At 31.2% G+C, this 20,639-nt stretch overlaps 1 protein-coding gene across 36 annotated transcripts in view; it reads left to right on the top strand.

Moving 5' to 3' along the window:
• Positions 1–20,639, top strand: part of Rims1 (regulating synaptic membrane exocytosis 1) — a 442,859-nt gene that overhangs the window by 289,903 nt on the left and 132,317 nt on the right. For 23 of the 36 annotated variants that reach the window (XM_026391403.2, XM_026391399.2, XM_026391383.2 and 20 more), the window contains exons 6-14: positions 1,329–1,375; positions 4,714–4,826; positions 6,632–6,762; positions 7,209–7,380; positions 7,511–7,664; positions 8,746–8,817; positions 13,497–13,653; positions 14,356–14,481; positions 16,091–16,153. In XM_026391403.2, the coding sequence (XP_026247188.1) occupies positions 1,329–1,375; positions 4,714–4,826; positions 6,632–6,762; positions 7,209–7,380; positions 7,511–7,664; positions 8,746–8,817; positions 13,497–13,653; positions 14,356–14,481; positions 16,091–16,153 (1,035 nt within the window). Of the gene's footprint in view, positions 1–1,328; positions 1,376–4,713; positions 4,827–6,631; positions 6,763–7,208; positions 7,381–7,510; positions 7,665–8,745; positions 8,818–13,496; positions 13,654–14,355; positions 14,482–16,090; positions 16,154–20,355; positions 20,434–20,639 lie in introns of all 36 variants that reach the window. The other 13 variants (XM_026391404.2, XM_026391390.2, XM_026391389.2 and 10 more) reach the window with 2 other exon arrangements.

The raw sequence follows: 20,639 nt of genomic DNA, 5'->3' as shown, positions 1-20,639 counted from the left end.
TAAAGTACCACTTAAATGAATTTTGAATAAACAGGATAAATAGTTGGTTTATTGTATTATAGGTATTTTAAATTAGTCTCTTAGTTACAAATTCATATAAATAATTTATTTTATTTAAACTTATACAAAACTATACAAAAGAGATAAATTTCCCAAGATACACAGCACAGAGTATAATTTGTAAAATTTCAAAAGAAAATTTGTAAAAGTTGTAGGTGATTATGCACATTACTTATAAAAATATGAAAATAAGAGGGCAGGAAAACAATCAAACAGTGAAAACTGTTTTTATTTTCCTTGCCCCCTAAAAATGTAAGGAAAATCAAAGCACAAATTAGGTCACAAGGTAAGTAATTCGAAATTCTTAAATATTATGCTCTTAATTCTGTTGATACTGGCTAACTCCAGTCTACTTTAATATGTCATGTTAATACTTCCTGTAGTGTTAATCTTCTTAAATTAATATTAAAATATCTTTTTAAAAGGAGAGGTAAAGTAGTATTATACAGTATAATAGCAAACAAGGTGGTCCAGGGTTCTTAAGGTCACAGTGGATAATGGTTTAAGCTAAGCCTATCTTACATATTTCTTCAGAGTAATTTGTGAGTGTGACAGGAATGGGTGTTCTTACAGTCATTTTCTAGTCATACAGCAAATAGCCATATATTTAGCTAACTTCAGTTTGGAGATAGGAATCTCCATGATATTATATATGTGCATATGCATTAGATATTCATATATATATATATATATATATATATATATATATATAATTTTTTGGCTTTTCTGTTGCAAGCTTGAGCCATCTTTAATTTCCAAAGCGATTCATCCTTTTCATTTTATTAACTTTGCCCATAATATCCACCATATCATTTGATTTTATTAAGAGATATTCCCATCCCTTTCATTCAGTAAACTCTTTCAGATGTGTTCGTAAAGCATACTACTGATTTGTAAAATTTGTGTCATTTTGATTTTCTATAATGGAAGTAGAATATTATCTTTAACATTTTTTATTTCCAAAACCTGCTGTTTTGGTAGTAAAAATATTGTGGTGATTTTATCCACAATATTAGTCTGATTGTTGTCATGTTAAAGTGTTTTGCTGTTAAATATCTAAAAACTTATTTTATTGGAGTTTTTTTGTGTGTGTGGCGTTTGACATCCATGTACATCAGTAGTTATCTAAATAGTAAGTTCCCTCCATTTCTACATTTCTAAAGATGCAAAAGGATTTTTTTCTGCATCATAGAAATAAAATGGGTTGTGATTGCCTCAGCCAGAGTAGTTCACCTAATGGGATTTTTACAATACCCTCTTTCTTTTAGTGACATTCCCCGGATTCCTGAGAGTTCCCATCCTCCACTGGAGTCCAGTGAGTATGAGATTTCTGTGTTATTATAAAGTTTAGAACTAAATCAAAGAGTTAAGACTTATCCTTTTCGTCAGTTATTTAACATAAAACAATTGGTGTTACCAGACTAAGGTTGTCCTCACTGATACCAGAATTTGGCCACATGCCAATCATTGGAAGCCCAAAGAAGTTTCCTTTAAGATTTTTCTTTCTTTTTTTTTTTTTTTTTTGCTTTTTCTTTTGTGGCTATATAAAGGTCTTTACTACAGGCCTCTTCTCATCAAAACAGTCATAATTTTTCAGAGCTCAATTATTAAACCTCTAATAGTTCTGTTTTCTGTAGATAAAAATTTGTTCTGATACCGAATTATTCTGTTTGATTGGTTAGCAGCTCAGTCTTAGGAGCAGCCTCATAAATAGACATACCAACAAATAATCATATCTACAACAAAATAGTCTCAGGTATAATAATGGAAGCCAGTGGGCAGAGAGAAAATTCACTGTGGGGCTAGAGGACTGAAAAAAATATCTATGTGGAAATTGAAGTCATTCAGGAGGAGTTAAGATGATATTGTGTACAATAGAGACAAATATTAAAATTTTATTCATAATGTAGAATGACCCAAACATTTATTTTGCCATGGATTGGCATTAAATTAATACTTGGGCTCAATTCTCCAGGTGCTATTATTATCTTATATGAATGTAAAATAATTTGATTTAGGGAAAAACCAGGATCTTAGTGGAAATTCTTTCACAAATGCAAGCAAGCCATCTCAGTTGACAGCAACAGCACTCTTCGTCAAGCTCCTTTCCTCTCTTCACCCCCCACATCCAGTCCATCAGGAAACCCCGAGAGCTCTGCCTTTATAGTACACACCAAGCCCTCTTCTCTACCACCTTCCCTGCCATCGTAGGTTCAAACTCCATCATCCATCATCATTCATCTGGACAATTATGTGGTATCCAACTGGTCTCCCTGCTTCTGCCCTTGTCCCCTGAAATCTACTAGCAACACAGAAACCACAGTGAACTTGGGACAGCTTCCCATCTCCCTTTGTAAAAATTGAAGTCCTACGGGGTACAGTGAACTAGTAGGCCTGTAATCCCTGTGACTCAGAAAACTGAGGCGGTCTAGCATGTTTGAAGCAACATAGTGAGACCTGTCTCAAATTTTCATTTAGAGACAGGGTTTTGAAAAGTTGCTTAGCAGACTTGCTAAGTTTCTGAGTCTGGCTTTGAACCTGAGATCCTCCTGCCTTAGCCTCCCAAGCCACTGAGATTATAGGCATACGTGCATGCTCAATTTCTTGGCTTGTTTTTTTTTATCCTTTTTTATTTTTAATTTATTATATATGACAACAGAATGCATTACAATTCATATTACACATATAGAGCACAATTTTTCATATCTCTGGTGTCTTCATACATGTACTTAGGATAATAATGACCATCACATTCCACTGTCTTTCCTACCTCTATGTCTCTTCCCTTCCCCTCCCTCCCCTTTTCTCCATTCACACTTAGAGCACTAATATCTAGAATATATAAAGAACTCAAAAATCTTAACACCAAAAATAAAAAATAACCCAATAAATAAATGGGCCAAGGAACTGAACAGACACTTCTCAGAAGAAGATATAGAATCAATCACCAAATCTATGAAAAAATGTTCAACATCTCTAGCAATTAGAGAAATGCAGATAAAAACTACTCTAAGATTTCATCTCACTCCAGTCAGAATGGCAGCCATTAGGAATACAAACAACAATAAATTTTGGCAACAATGTGGGGAAAAGGCACACTCATACATTGCTGGTGGGACTGCAAATTGGTGCATTCAATCTGGAAAGCAGTATGGAGGATCCTTGGAAAACCTGGAATGGAACCACCATTTGACCCAGCTGTCCCACTCCTTGGTGTATACCCAAAGGAATTAAAAATAGTATATTACAGGGACACAGCCATATCAATGTTTATAGGAGCACAATTCACAATAGCTAAACTGTGAAACCAATGCAGATGCCCTTCAGTAGATGAATGGATAAAGAAAATTTTGTGGTATATATACAAAATGGAATATTATTCAGCATTAAGAAAGAATAAAATAATGGCATTTGCAAGTAAGTGGCTGGTGCTGGAGAATAATGCTAAGTGAAATTAGCCAATCCCCCCGAAACAATGCTGAATGATTTCTCTGATTTAAGAATGCTGATCCATAATATGCTATGGGCAGGGGGTGAGGGGATGGGAGGATTAAATGAGACTAGGATATAAAAAGGCATGCCATCATGTTATCATACCTGCAGGTTTGGCTTTGAGATATAGACCAATATAGATGGGAAATGGGACTAACTAGTTGCATAATTATGGTATGGATAAGATTTTAAAAATTAACAGATTCTTATATAAGAAACAAACTGATTTTAGAAGCAACAGTGTTCCTGTTCTGAGTCTTGATAAAAATTATCTCAAAAGAGATCTGATAAAAGCAACATAGTAACAAAGATTATTTTACAGATCTGTTTCTTATAAGTTTCCTTTAGAGTCTAGGAGATGATGGCATGTGGCTTAATTTAGAGTTAATTAGTGAGTACAGAAAAACAGTATGTCAATGACATACCTCAGGCATTATCCACAAATAGTTTTTTTCCATGAAACAATTGCTAAGTTTGAATGGCTGAGTGTTCAAGGTGATACTAGTGGGGTAATTGCACTCTGTTAGCATCCTACCCTTACCCATGTTGTCAGGGATACACACTATGAGAAAAGAGAACCAGCCTCCTTTATTTGAAGGTAAAGGAAGTCATTTGTCGTGAATTAATGAGAAAGTGTATTCACAGAGGCTAAAGAGATTCATAGTAAGATTAAAAGTAACAAAGATAAATTTTAAAACAATGATGTAATATAAAATTAGATGTGATTCATAAATTATATTCCATATGTATACATTTTAATTTTCTAAGATACCTTATAATAAATGATCCATTTGCCACCATAATGAACACAACAGGCACCATATTCCTTATTACTAATGCATGAGCCTATACCTATATTTGGATTTATAAGAGATTATGCAGTACAGTACCCTGCAGAAATATAGCAGATCAATAACTTTTAAGTTGAAACAAATAAATGCAACATTTTGCTAAATCATTCAAAATATCTTCAAAACAGGAGCTTAACCAAAGAAAACAAAATGACTTTCCATAGCTGTCCCTAAAGTAGGCTCTGTTATTAATGCTGGTAATTATTGTTTTATACAAATAACAGGTACATTAAATATTTTATTTAAAAAAAAGAATTATTCCTTGGACTTAAACACACTTAAATGTTACTTAATTTTTTTCTCATTTTAGGTTCAAGCTCCTTTGAATCTCAAAAGATGGAAAGGCCTTCCATTTCTGTTATTTCTCCAACAAGTCCTGGAGCCCTGAAAGATGCCCCACAAGTCTTACCAGGGCAACTTTCTGTACGTATATGTTGTACATACAAAGATACTTAGCATTTGTTACTCTTTAGTGTGTCTTAACAAAAATGCCTGGCTTTCCTTGAAACCTACAATAAAAATGTAGTCATATGACACTGTAATCACTTTGTTAATTTTTAAGCATTCCTTCAGCTATTTCTTTAATTCATATATTTATATGGAAATATTAAATGTCCACAATATACCATATCCTTAAATGTTACGTAATAAATGGAAACATAAGTAGAATATTCATTATTTTGGCATGCCATATTAATGTTTCTAAGGCAATAATTATTTATATATAATTTTTTTAGAAAGTCATGTTTAATGTACTTAACCCCTTCTGAGTCTAGAGCCTGAGAAACTTAAATTTAAAATAATCTTTGTAACTTCCTAAGGCATTTGGTGAAATGATAGCACTGCAGGCACTCTAAAGAAATTGCCATTTCCCTCACTTGTGTCTCCATGTGATCTGGGGAAAGCCAGGATTAGGACACCATGGTTAACTATTATGAAGAGCTACATCTGTGTAGATTGATTCAGAATATGGGACATATGACTAAATAACTAAAAAGAAAACCTAGCTTCAAATTATTCTACAATTAATTGATTTTTTGCTGTTTTGGTAATGTGTTTATTTCTGCTTCTAACTTTGCTATTCTTAGTTTTAATTAGTCAGAGATAAATGTAAGCTCACTTATTTTCAAAGGCTTTCTTGGTTTTCATTCCTACTTTTAGTATATTTAATATCTTAGTATAGTCCCTTATATTTATTTTATCTGCCTTAAAACCTTTTTTTTTCTAGTTTGTTTGTGTATACTCTTCACCTATACTTTTAAAAGAGTGAAAATCTATTGGGGTTTTATGAAAAATGTCTCCTTAGTATTTACTGAGAACTGGAGGGTTGGATTCATACAGATCTGGATTCTTAATCTGCCCCTCACTATGAAAAAAACACTCCCATATTAAAATAGCTTACTTTGTTATCATGACTCTTAAATATGCTCCAACATGTGATCATCAGCCATGTATATTTATATTTCTTATTCAACCATAAAATCCAAAGGAACTTCTAGATTAAAGAAATAAAAAGAACTCTATGGTTAATTTAATGTGTCATTACTGCTGCCAGCACAAATCTCTCCTGACAGCTGGTTCTAAGGGTTTTGACAACAGAATGTCAGTGTGCTGTTTCCCATTTTTCTTAGTTTAACTATCAAGAAATTTTAGTTAGCAGAAATACCATCTGTCCCTCATGTGATTTGAAGATATCATTTATGCACTGAGTCCTCCTTTGTTTCTTTTCCCCTTCTCTTATGAATTAGCCTGTAAGTAAGTTAATCATAAAACTTAAATGAGAAAAACGACAGGAAACACTTAGTAGCTTCCCAATGTCTTTTAGTCTCTTATATCTGAATACTGAAACTTCTTTCATCAACCCATGGCACTAAAAAGTGCATCTAGTTGATCTATGATGGAGTCTCTGCTAACCACCAAACTTTTGGGTTAAGCATTTAAAAAACAAGGATAATGATTTCAATATTGCCCTCTTCCCCAAATTGTAGCATAAGATATAGTACTGCAGGCCTGTCAGCTGTAAGATAGGTTCAAAATGCTTGGAGAGAAAAGTTGAATTCTAAATGATTACACTTTCCAGTTGGTGTTCTTTTCAGAAATAATACCTGAAATTTTATTATAGTACAATTTAAATGTTTTCTTTAAATATAATTTTAATATTATTTAATGTAAAAATTATAATACTTCATGCTTTTTTTCCAAATAATTCCTTTCTGCATTGCTCTTAGGTGAAGCTGTGGTATGATAAAGTGGGACACCAGCTGATTGTAAATGTTCTGCAAGCAACAGATCTACCCTCTAGAGTAGATGGCCGTCCCAGGAATCCTTATGTAAAAATGTATTTTCTTCCAGATAGAAGGTAGTGAATAATTTTAGAAAAAATGCTAAAATATGTAATAACAGAAGAGATAGAATATTTTCTTCTGAAGTATATTTTCTAAATGTAACAGATTATTTTTTCAGAGGGAGCAAACTTCATTATATATGAAAAAAAGTCCCTCAAGCTTTTTGTTTACTTGAAAATAATCTGGCAATTTTTAAACATGTCTATTACCTTGTTTATCCATGTCTTTGATAGCAGCACATCATTTAGAATATACTTTTGTGTGTTTGTGACTATAATCATAGCTACTGCTTATATTGAAGTTGAAATTAGAATTCTATCTAACTCTATAGTGTTTTCAGACTTTTATTTTATATGCTAAAAGTAGTAAAAATACCAATGGCAATATTACATGTAATTGCAGTAGGTGGCAGCATATACTTGTTTTGCTTGCTCATTTACAAAACATCCTTATTTTTCAGTGATAAAAGTAAAAGGAGGACCAAAACAGTAAAGAAAGTACTAGAACCAAAATGGAATCAAACTTTTGTCTATTCACATGTGCATCGTAGAGATTTTAGAGAGCGAATGTTAGAAATAACTGTGTGGGATCAACCAAGAGTACAAGAAGAAGAAAGTGAATTTCTTGGAGAGGTGATGTATATTGTACAGATTCAAGTCAAATGCTCAATGAGTTTTTTTTTTAAATACATGTTAATTATGATTACTGATATACTTTGTTTTGGTAAAGGTGCTTAAATTAATTTGAGAACCACCCTTTCAGATCCTCATAGAATTGGAGACAGCACTTTTAGATGATGAACCACATTGGTATAAACTTCAGACACACGATGAATCTTCACTACCTCTGCCTCAGCCATCACCTTTCATGCCAAGGCGACACATTCATGGAGAAAGCTCTAGCAAGAAGCTTCAAAGTAGGTCAAGATCTTTTTAGTTACCAGAAAATAATCAGTTGTAATGATCTAATTGGTGATTAGCATGGAAGATACTTTTAAGGGTTTTATTACAGATTAAACTATTGGAAAATTGATCATCTATATAAAGAGTCTGGACAAAACTATTTTCTGCATTTTCACAATAAAATAACATATATATCATAGCAGAGGAATTCCAGAGCTAAGAGCTAAAATACTATGAGTTATAATTCTTATGCAAGACTCTTTGAGTTGCTAATTGGTTAAATGATAGAGTAATTTCCATCATTATTAATGGCTTGCTACATGTCAGGTCTTAATAACTTTATAGTTCATGGATATTTTTAGTCTTATATTAATAAGAAATATGCTTTTTAAACATAAAGTTTAAAAAGTAAGTTTATTGTTATTCATTTGGTGGTCAGGAAAATTTATTTTGCTGTAGTATCTAGTAATTTTTTGAGTTATAAATAAATTTTTTATTTAACAACCGGAATTAGAAACCTCATTTTGGTAATCTGGAACCAAATATTTTAGGTGTGATTGAATATTTCATGTTAGTCCTTTCTTTCAATCATTTCCCCCAAATTAATGTTTAATGCTGTATAATGGAAAATTCTAGAAACTAAACATAAATATTTTAAAAAGACCCTGATGTCCTTTCAATAGTATGAGCTCCACAGAGCTTCATCCAAGGGAGGTTCTTTGAACTTTTCCACTCAGCCCCATCTTTCCTGAACTGCCCAGGAAAGTGATTGGCTGTGTGGAAAACAGTACATATACATTGCTATTGGATTTAGTGTAGAAATTTTAATTAAAGAGTAATCTGAAAGGTCAAAATCTTATCTTACAAGGTCCCTTTGCTTTTATGTCTTCAGTATGATGCTATAGTGAGGAAATTCTTAGAAAATATCCTTAGAAAACAAACATTAATTTCATAAAATATCAGCTCAAGTCTTTACACTATTCTTGTTCAAAAGTATTGAGTAGCAATGTATTTAGTATAAAAAATTGACTGTGTCCTTTACATTTCATAAACCAATCAGACACAGAGGTATCTGTTTGCCTTACTGTTGTGCAGGATCTCAGCGAATCAGTGATAGTGACATCTCAGATTATGAGGTTGATGATGGTATTGGAGTAGTTCCTCCAGGTGCGTTGGTGAAGAGCATGGCTCAGCTTCACTGTGCTTCTTGCTTGTTTTCGCTGTCAACTTCTAGACTTTTTTGGGATACTGAACTGGAGATCTGTAGCACAGAAAAATCAGTATTTTATTATTCCATGGTGACTTGCATTTCAAATTGTTAAGAAAGTTTAAAATGTAATAGTATCTATTAATAAACATCCCTATTGACTTAATTTAGGTTCATTCATCGAAGTTTAACTAGGTGAAATCAATCATTATTTCACAATGCTCTTAGCAAAAGTGAAAATATTAATTTCATTTTGAAAGAATATGATGAATTGTATTGCATAAAATTCCATTCTTCCGTGTTTCATATTGTATTTCTATGATTCTCTTTCCTCCATTTCTGAGAACACAGTAGCCTTCCATGGAATATACTGAGAAAGGTGCATGGCAGGGCTTATAACTGCATGTGGCATGGCTATAATTTTAATGCTTTTGTGATGTGTACACTACTGATTATACCTAGAATGTGTGTGTGTGTGTGTGTTGTCAAATAGAAAGTGCCTTAGAAAGATTCGATACTCATTTGAAGTCTTATCTTTTATTCATTGTATAAACTGGTGAGATTTTTGTGATATTGTACAGTCCAAATTTATGTTTTCTGTATGACTTTTGTCAAGGAAGTGTGTAAAACCAAGTATTAATGGTTTACTTTTTGGGGCACTAACACTATAGTGCTTTATTAATTTACTATGGAAAGTAAATATTCCAATAAGAATATATTAGAGAGCTAATCCTGGAACATATACATGTGATTATTAATAGCAGTTTGTTGGAATAATATTGTCTTAAGTCCCCTAGATTTACATAATTTCTCAGATAGGGATTCACTTAATTTGAAGGCAATGATTTTGGCAAGATTCATAGACTCCACACTAGTAACTAAGTTGGCAATTTGGAGAGATGCATACAACTTTATTAAACATAGGAGAAAATTATAGAAAATTCTCTCAAATCAGATTTCATTTGCTGTCTACAAACCAGAGAAAATATACTATTTAATCATGTATAAAAAGTAGTCAATGTTGTTAAAACAATAAACCTAGTGCTACATACACCTACATACATTTATATTAATTTAATATCAGAGTATCAGTGAGAATTTTGAAAAAGATTGGATGACATTTTCTATTTGCTTTCTGTTTTATTTCTGTAATGATCATGGAAATTATGCACATTCTTGACAGAAATGTTTACATAACGTATAATAATCATTTTCATACAATTAAAGGCACATGTGGTTATCAATTTAAATCCATTGACATATTCAAGTAGAATCAGATGATTCCTTTTGGGAAAGTCATCAAATATAACACAAGTCTTGGCTATTCATCAGCGTTAATGGTATTGTTATTATTTACATAAATAAAATTTACTTCTAAGAGTGGTTCCCATATTTTACTCACCTGTAATTTCATATTTTTATAGGGAGGCAGGAGAGAATTAAGGAATAAGTTAATAGATAATGAAATAAATATTATTAAAATAATGCATTTCTTCTCTTTTCTGTGACACATCACATAGAAATCAGCATTTAAGAAGTAAAAATGAGTTATAGGACCCACTATTGATGGGATCAGTGCTTGGGTACCACCAAAGAACACTGAATTCTAAATATTCTTATATTCAGTACTGAAATATATTGCTCATACTATGTGTTTATGAACACATAATCACTTGTATCATACAGAAGCAGTGTTTAAATTTCTTTTCAAACAATATTTTTCATTTTTCTTTAGTATTTAAAAATATAATATGCTGAAATTTGAAAGAATGTAATTAGTGATTTACATAGTAACTAGTGATTTACATGAAACATAACCAATAAATAATAAATTATGTTTCAGATGTCATTTTATAAATTAGTAAATTGGATCATGATATTCATTTATAGTTTCAGATATACTCTTCATTGATCTAATGATCGAATATATGGTATATTCTAAAGATATATGTGGCAGAAGTAATATAATAAGCCACAGAGTAATAGATAGTATATTTTAAATAAAGAGGAAAGATGAGGTATTCACAAAATGGGCAAGAAGTTAAAATGAAGTGAGGGGGGTAAGTTAATAAACACACATAATGTATTCCCCTATCTTTTAGCAGCTGATCACAAATTTGCTTCTATATTTTCCAGCATGAGTATGAAGAGAACATTTATGTAGATGTGGATGCTAGTTCTACATGTACTCAGTGTAATTCCTGGTTGCATATGACCTGAAGAAGCTTAAAATCTTAGTTCAAATTGTTTTAACACAGCCAAATCTTAAACTTTCCAATACCTTAACTTTTCTAGAATTTCTCCTACATATTTGCTATGTTGTTTTTTTTTTTTTTTTTTTTTTAATAGAGAAGCATAGCAGATTCTGAAAGCACTTGATACCTCCATGGCTAGAATTCTTAACTCTATAGCTTTGTGTAATTTAAAATAAATAATTATAGTGCCTTAAAAAGAATAAACACCATATAAAAAAGGCCCTCATTTGAGAAGAGGCATCTGGTAACTTAACCTTTTGAATGTTACAATAAATTCAGAAAATGAAAAAGAAAACCCTCTGATTTCTAACTCTTAGCCAACTAAAACATCGGGATGAACACTAAATAGCAATCCCCCCCACTCATGTTTCTGAAGGTAGAGCACATATTTTCAATGCTCAATTAATCACAACAAGAAAGACATGTTACTTTTAAAAGCAAAAAACTACAAATGCATATTTATCTATGATGATTTAGTATAGAGTCAGACATTCAGATTTTGAATAATATAGCATGTAAATGAAACTGAGAATGACTTTGAGTCACCGCAGTAGTGTATGTTGCCTTCAATATCCTCTCTGTATAAAATCGGAACTTTCTAGTGAATTTTAGGAAAAGTTATATTAAATAATCTTAGTGTATGAAAAGTTTTAGGGTAATATTTTGTTCTCTAAACTCTTTTGTTGATAATAGTATAAAAGAGGCATTGCTCTCTATATAAACACCAAACCCTGCAAAAATTAATTATATATTTTAACAGCAAAATTCTTTAGAATTTCTCTCTTAATATTTAACTATACTACATCTAGTATATACCTTGAATATTAATTGAAATCTTGAAATTGATCATGTTTCTAATTCAGTATTGATGTTCCAAACTATTGTATAATTGATACCAAATGGTAATTTAAAATGTTAAGTAAGTCTAACTTTGGATTCCTTATCCATGAAAATTTTGACCATTTTTATAATGAGCTGTGAAGTATATTCGCTACCTGTTTCTCATCTTTATATTACAATTTATACATCTGAATACCAAAAATATTTTCTACATAAAACTAAAAAAATGGATAGCCATTTATTTGACAACAAACTGAAATATATGCATTTACAAATTATGCCATTTATGGTATCATTTTTGGTCAGTATAATGATGTTTTTAACACTATAACAAAGTAGTTTGAACTTGTTTTATCTCAGTGTTATCTTATTTCACTTTATGAGACATTTAAAAACCATAGTGATGTTTTAAAATTTAGTCATGAGATGATGTAGTCACAACAGATAAACTGCTGAGGAATTATTTGTAAGTGATGTTTTATGGCATATTTTTAAAAGGATGTGGGAGTTATCAGATAAAAAAATGAACAAAAGCATGAGCTCTGTCCAGTTAGATTTTCATGGTTCATGTACGTTTTATGTAGTTGTTGTAAATAGAACTGTAGTTGTAAATAGAACTGTATTACTACACATTATATTTTTAATTTTTCTTGCTCTGGTAGGAAACAGTGATGCTTTTGAAGAAATTTTAAATTCTAAACCATTATTATGGATTTGAGATAACTATTTTATTTTAATCAAACCAGAGAAGATATAAACCTTTTTGCTTCATGGGAGAAATGGCCATTAGAATTTATTTTAATTGTATTTGTCTTAATTATATTAGCTTATGATAATAATTAACAAAATTATGGAATAGTTTTATATGTTAAGGTTGTTAAGGTTGATTTCTCTGCATTGCCATAATCATCTCTACTCATATAATTCTTAATTTGACAATTATAGTCTTATCTCTGGTTTGCAAAATTCACAGTCAGTATTTGTAATAATAAAGAGCTGCTACCCTTCTTCATAAATTAAAATTGGCATGGTATTATTTTCATTTTTAAATTAAAATTGATATGATAGTTTCATTTTTTTTTACTAGGCCATCTATAGTCCAACTAAAATAAAATAATTTATTATTTGGAAGAAAAATTTAAATGAAAAACTTAAATTGAAAGAGACATAAAATTTCTAAGCATTGATTTGTATATCAACTATAATTCACTGTCAAGTGCTTCATTTATGTTGCTGAAAAGTAATTAATTCATTTTTTCTTTATTTAAATAGTATCCCAACTCATCCTAATGTCTGAGGCATCATCTGTCATGTTTACATTCAGTTTCTCAATGGTAGCATAGAACCAAATTGCAACCTGTTCTTATGCATGTATTTATCACACTCTGTGTCCATATACCTAATACATTTGAGAATAAGGCTAATGATTGCATGGCATTTAATATTAATAGGTCAGTAAATGCTTTAACATAATTTAATATGTCCATGTTAATGTGTGCATTATAAAAAAGTACTAACAATTTTTTTGTGTATACTCTTGCCAGTGGGTTATAGGTCTAGTGCTAGAGAAAGTAAATCAACAACATTAACTGTGCCAGAACAGCAAAGAACAACTCATCACCGCTCACGTTCAGTATCTCCTCATCGCGGCGATGATCAGGGAAGGCCGCGTTCACGTTTACCAAATGTGCCATTACAGAGGTAGGCTTAGTGTCCCTGTATTTTTTAATTAAAAACACATTGTGAATTTCTGCAAGACTCTTAACTGAAATGAAACAATGGTTAGGTCAGTCAAATTATTTTTTTTTCAGAATTGTTTGTAGACAAATGCTTCTTTATTCTTTATCCAACCTATGCAGCAATCTGTTCTTTAATCTTAAGAAATTTTTCAGAGAGTGAAAGAAGTTTATGTTCTAAGGATAAGTTTTGAGAAACTGTTTATATTTGTGAGTTTTCCCTCCTTTCAGGAAAAATTTTATAGTAATCAATAAGAACTGTGCAGTGAATCGACAAAGGATAAGGTTAGGAGGCAGAATGTATTTTTAGGAGATTTATTATTATTTCCTTGAAGCACTTTAAAAGCTTGGAGAAGTAGATGAAATATCTGTAATATATACTGTGTTTTATCTCATCCTGCAATACTCTTCAGTGGTTGTAATTAAGCAGATGAAAAATTGTGGTCCTTTTTTGATAAAGATGCTAGAGAAGGTTGAAGAAATGCAGCACAGCCAAAACCTAGAGAATAAATACTTTTAACTCATTGATTAAAATAGATTTGGGGTATGATGGCAGCACTTTTTAAGCCATGTCATTTGTTTACCATTGCTATCAGTTTCTTCCTCTTGGTCTGTCTGTCTGAGAAGATGATGCACTTTGACTAATACATTTTTATCATCATTTTAGGAGCTTAGATGAAATTCATCCAACAAGAAGATCACGTTCTCCAACCAGACACCATGATGCCTCCCGAAGTCCTGCTGATCACAGATCCAGAGATGTGGATAGTCAGTATTTATCAGAACAAGACAGGTACTTGTCCAAATTATGATCTCAACATTACAAGTTTTTCTTTTTTCTGTTTTAATGTGCACAAATATTGTGGCATACTACATTAAAGAGTAAACATATGTCATCACTCAAAACACAACTTCTCTCAAGGAACAGCTGTTAAGATGTTCTTATAAAAATGCAACTCTACAAATATTTGGACAACAATATATTGTTATAAAACTTTTTTTCCCCAAAAGTTACACTTCATGTCTATCTAGTTGTAAAGGCAAAATTTGTTGTTGAGTTAGACACCAACCTAAATTTTAGAAGGGAGCCTACATGAACAAGTTTCAAATATTTATCTTTTATGGGTCACAATGGTTGGGATGTTATTTTTCTAATTATAAAGATTGTTATTTATGCAATTAAAAACCTTTTGGAAATGGGTCATCTGGAAATTAATATTGCAGAGTGTTGGAGAGAACTTCACTATTAATGTTTTTATCATATACCTCAATTTTTCTGAAATATTATTCCAGAAATGTCTATAAAATATTAAATGTTGAGATGGAGTCTTTTGAATAACCATGTAATTTAGTTCTGCACTTATTTATGTACATATATTTCTTGGAAATTTATTATAAGTCTACATTATGAATTTGTTTTCCCACACATTCACAGCCTTTCTCCCCAGAGTAACCACGTTTGCACTATAACTTGACCATAAGTTCAGGGTCTGATTTTTATTATCCCCCTTGTTGAATATTCTTTTCTGGCTTTTCAAAGTAGAGAAACTTTCCATGAGGAGTAGGGAAATGATGGTAGTGCTGAATGATTAATTGCCATGAAGACAAGGACCAGAGGCCAAGTTGAGCTTCTTACCTCCTAATTGTTACCCTGCTGTGGGATATGGTGCCATGCCCTACAAGAGGGGAGTCACCCTGGACACTGGGACAGGGAAATGCTCTGAGAAATAGGATTCCAGACCGTTAAGCTTGAACTGAGTTGATTGAAGGCTGCTTTGCTTTTTTGACATTGATTTAGCACTCAGTGAATTTTACTGAGGAGGAAAAACAAAGGGTCACCTGACCAAGGAAATCAATATAGTGAAACTAATTTGGATAAAGAAAAAAGTGTCAATTTTTAAAAGAAAAACTCCTAATCAAGTACCTTCCTAATTGTTTAAGAAAAAAGATATGGTATGGCATTTTCTGTGGCTGTTAGAGCTAAGAAAACTATCTTAAGTTGCTAAAAATAAATAAAAGTTTTAGGGTTCCAATTAGAATCATAAAATCAAATTTTGTATTTTTTAATAAATATTCAAATGTCTACACTTGGAAATCACTCCCTTATCTTATTTGGGTAAGGTTTATTTTTGTTTTGTTTTTATAGTCTGTGAAATCATTTTGAAAGACAATAGCAAGTCAGTAATAGCTAGGACTTCAACCATAATGTTTGTACTTTATTGTTTAACTTTTTTAAATGCTATCATGTTTATTTTTGTTTAACCTCTCAAGCAAATATGCTAGTGCAGACAATCTGGTTTCTTCCCCTTTCATGTTTCCATCTGCATACCATTGGCATAATCCATGTCATTTAATGCTTCATAATTTATCTGTTTCACTCACCACCCATCCTGTCTGTGCAGTGAGCTTCTTATGCTGCCCAGAGCAAAACGAGGACGAAGTGCAGAATGCCTACATACTACCAGGTAAATACAGGGAACTGGTAATGGTGATTGTGTGTGATGACTCTCTCCATTCTACTATTCTTCCATCTCTCCCTTATTGTTATTATGACATACAGGTAAAATAAATTTCCCAAGTATCCAAAAATTGTTTTCATTGTATATGGAGTTTATGAAAAAATTTCCAATCATATTTCAGTTCTAATCCAGGCAAACAATATTGCCATCTGTATATTTCAAAATCCAGAGACTGTTGAGCCTCTGTGAGACTATTTTCATGTTCATAAAACTGAGGAAACAGTTTCTAAAATGAAAATTCTAAATGCTCACTATGAGCACCTCCACACACATACCTGTCTAGTCACAAGAGTTCTGATTTGTGCATGGCAATGTTACTGTTTTCATGATTATAATTTTGCTTTTTAAAATTTTCTTTCAGAATATACTGTTATTTATGTTCTGTTTGCTTTTATTGCAGTGTTTACCAGTTCATTTAAAAATTTTTTTTAGTTGTAGTTGGACATAATACCTTTATTTTTTATTTATTTTTATGTGGTTCTGAGGATGAAACCCAGTGCCTTGCACATACTAGGTGAATGCCCCACTGCTGACCCATAACCCCAGCCCTACCAGTTCATTTTTAATGGCTAAGCTTCTGCTTCTTTCTTAAAAAAGAGTGACAGTGTTTGACATGTCAACTTCGTAACTACCCACCCCTGCCAGTTAGAAGTTTGTTTGCAATTTTAACTTTCCCTTAAAGGCATGTAACAGTATGATACCTCTTTAGAAATTAGGAGAAAAAGTATGTAATACTTGCCTCTAAATCGGAACTAAAAGCTTGATGCTCATTATATCTCATTATATCTTGAATTTCAAATAAAAAAAAACTTCCATGTTGCTCATGGATTATAGTCCATCAATATTTATTGTCAATCTAAGTCTTTAACAGAAAAATAAGAAAGTAATCAATCAAGAAACACACACACACACACACACACAAAACATGTTTCAAATATTTTAGCCAATTAAAAAATAAGAGGATCAAGAAAGAAAGGAGTATAACTAAATGCAAAGACAAGTGCCAGATTTGTTGTGTCTGGGGCAAATGTTGTTCTGTTCAATCCAAATTAAATACAAAAATTAGACACAATTTTTATGTGTCTGAAATTATTCTACTTTTTGGAGTGCCACAGGAAAAAATATTGAAGTAATTAGCTCTGCTTGCCAACTGAGGAAAAATATAAAATTATAAATATTATAAAAATCACCTTAAATTACTTATGATAAATCATTCATGCTTATTATTAGATGTCCTTCCAAACAAATAGTTTGCTAATAGGTATGTTTTGTTTGCTAATTCTGGAGGTTTTCTCTTATTTCTATTGGTGTGACTACAAATGTAAAAAAAGAAAAAAAAACTCAAAACAGATATACTCACAAACTCTTTATGTTTATTAATAAATATTGTATCTGCCTGACACCCAGTGTGTATTCCTAATACATTCATACCTGTAGTCTAAAGAGAATTGCAAAAAAAATTTTCCTTATTTTTTTTCTGGTGAAAGTGAAATATTGGGATATACAAAATACGATATACTAGTAGTTGCATCATTTCACACAATCTATCCTTAAGATCGATGCTTTACTAATAATTCAGAAATCCATATATAATATCTGTTTAATACAGTTGGTACATTCATTTTGCATGTTAGAAGAAAAGCTTGATGCTTTATGTTAGCCTCATTATATCTTGAATATATATATATAACTGAATGTTCAACTGAGGCAGATAAAGCCCTGCTATGAAACACTGTTACAAAAAAAAATACCAGGAAGTAGAAGTAGAACTAACCAAGTGTATAGTTCAGAACATGTCACTAATATCTCCTCTTTTCCACCCCTTCCTGATTTTTTAAATAGTAGCAGTAATTGTTTCATTTAACTGATTCCACAACTGTCAATTATATATTTTTTTGTTATAAAGTTGTAACCACTATCATTTTATTCCTTAATTTTCAAAAACTACCAATATGATGTATTAAGAACTATGTAATATTTTGAAAGACCAATAATAAAAAAAATAAAAATAAAAATAAAAAATATTGGGTTTATACCTAAAAAAAAAAAACAAAAAAAAACCTACCCTTTCTTTTACTCCCTTATGTGTAATTCTAAAAATATAGAGATAGAGAAAACATGAGTTTGAATATATGTATGTAAATGGAATCTCTTCTGCACTTGTACTCATGTATTTATAAAAGAATTTTATCTGTATTTGAATAAATGCATATATGTGTATATGTGCACATAAATAACCACCAATTTTTTGTGGATATAGCAATAATGTAGTTTGATTTCATAATAATTACAGAAATTTATTATTAATATAACTTTCATGGATGAATCTTAACCAGTGGTATAAAAACTGTCCATAACATGTTCACTTAGAACTTTAAAAAAAATAAAATCTAAGGATTTTATAATCTCCAATATACATAAGAAAAATAAAATTTATTGCATACCAAGCACAATGTTAAATATTTAATTTACTTCATCTCAATTTTCTACAGCACTTAATGTGCATATTATCTTCATTTTACAGATTAGGAAAATAGCTAAATTTGATACATAACAGAATAAGGATTTGAAATCAGGTTGACATATTTTCCAATTAACTAGTTTTTCCAGGAATACAATAATTCTTCTTGTGAGATGTTCTGTCAATAAAAGAGTTCAAAAACTTTACAAAGTCCCTCCTTGGAGATTTATTAGGCATATGGTATTAAAATCATGTACTAAAGAAACCTCTCTCATGTTATTTAATCCATTTCCCCTAAATTATTTATCACCAAATACTTGTTTTCATAAAACCTTTCCTCAGGAAGTGCTCATGTAGAGAGTGTCATATCAGATATAAATACTTTATATCTATCATCATATTTAATGCTCACTACATTATGTTAAATAGATATTATTTTCCCCTTTTGTAGATAGAGAAATAAGCTTAGGGTTTTGACCTGAATTTTTCCAGTCTGAGCTAGTAAGTGGCAAAGTCAAGGTGTTTGTGCTCATGTTTTTATAAAAGATTAAGCATTCAGACTACAAATTTTGTGCTATTTTCCATTCTGTTTTTCATTCCATGTCAATCTCTGATTAGAATGATCCTGAAAAAAAATAACTTTTTGAAACAATTGCTTAGAAAAATTTTGTAGCAACCTATTACAAAGATATTTGTCCAATATTAGGGTTAGCAAAGACCACTCTGTAAAACTGGTAGAATCCTTTGTGTCAATAAACTTTTCCTGTAGTGTGCACTTGAAAATGCTCTTTTGCTAAATTTTCAAACTGAAGTTTTCAGGGGCTCCCTCTGATTTGACCATTGGCATAACCACAATTAAACCAGGACAGTGTTTGATAATTAGTATGTCCTTGGCAAATGTTTACTCCCTGCCTATTCATCATACTTTAAACTAAAATGAGTAATTAAAATGAGTAATTAACTTTGTAGAACATTATTATTTACCAAAAAATTAATTAATGGACTGATTTGCCCTTCATGGCTTATACAGTCCAGAAGCACTGATAGATTTTAGGGGATTCAGGCAAAGTTGGGCCTTGTTTCTACCATTTTATGCCAATTCAATATTCAAATTCGAATTTATATCAAATGTCTACCTCACCCAATTTCCAGTGGTAAATTAGATTTGGATCCAGAAGCAGATAAATGAATCTTTTTCCTTGGCAGTCACTTCTTGGTTGCCTTTTTCTTTTTCTTTGTTTTACTGAACACATTTCCATGTCCAGCCTTATTCCTGTAATGCTGGTCAATTCTTTGCTTGTTTTTAAAGCAGAATTTTTACTTTCTTAGTTATATTTTAACTCCCAAATTACATAAACTATTTGATTTGTATTTTTAGCTATGAGATATTTACTTTCATAAAGGAACCATAATTTTAAGATTGGTTAATAAAAATTCATAGAACTTAGCTAGCAGTTATTTTTCTAAATAAGGCAATTATAATTTTGAGTATGGTAAAGTCAGGTATCTATAATTTCACATTTTATTAATTTTGATCCTGGCTTCAAGTAATTATTGTGGTTCTTTGCAGAAAAAAATAAATTCATCTACATAACTTTGTTGGCCTCCTATTTTCTTTATGTCCTAGTAAAATTTTGCTTTATAAATATTTTTCTGTTCCCTGCATGTTTGTGTTGCCACTTTGCAGACATCTTGTTAGGCACTGTAAAACATTACCACCCAAGATGCCTTTATTACAGAACGGCTCTCACTGGGATATCTACAGGTAAGAGCCATAGAAGTGAGCCCTAGTTGTAGACTAATCCCTAATCCCTTGCCTACTAAAAATAGAAAGTTTACATTCTTATAAAGCATTAATATTCTCTTTTGAAATTATATAGTGAGAACCATTAATAATATCTACATTGTTTTAGTTATAAAACATTAATTATAGAATAATTCTCTAAATGAAATCTGAACACCCATGTCAGA

This window comes from Urocitellus parryii, chromosome 8 (genome assembly GCF_045843805.1).
Source record: "Urocitellus parryii isolate mUroPar1 chromosome 8, mUroPar1.hap1, whole genome shotgun sequence".
Classification (NCBI taxonomy): Eukaryota; Metazoa; Chordata; class Mammalia; order Rodentia; family Sciuridae; genus Urocitellus; species Urocitellus parryii.
Note: the sequence above shows the minus strand (reverse complement) of the source record. Positions and strands in the feature narration are given on the sequence as shown.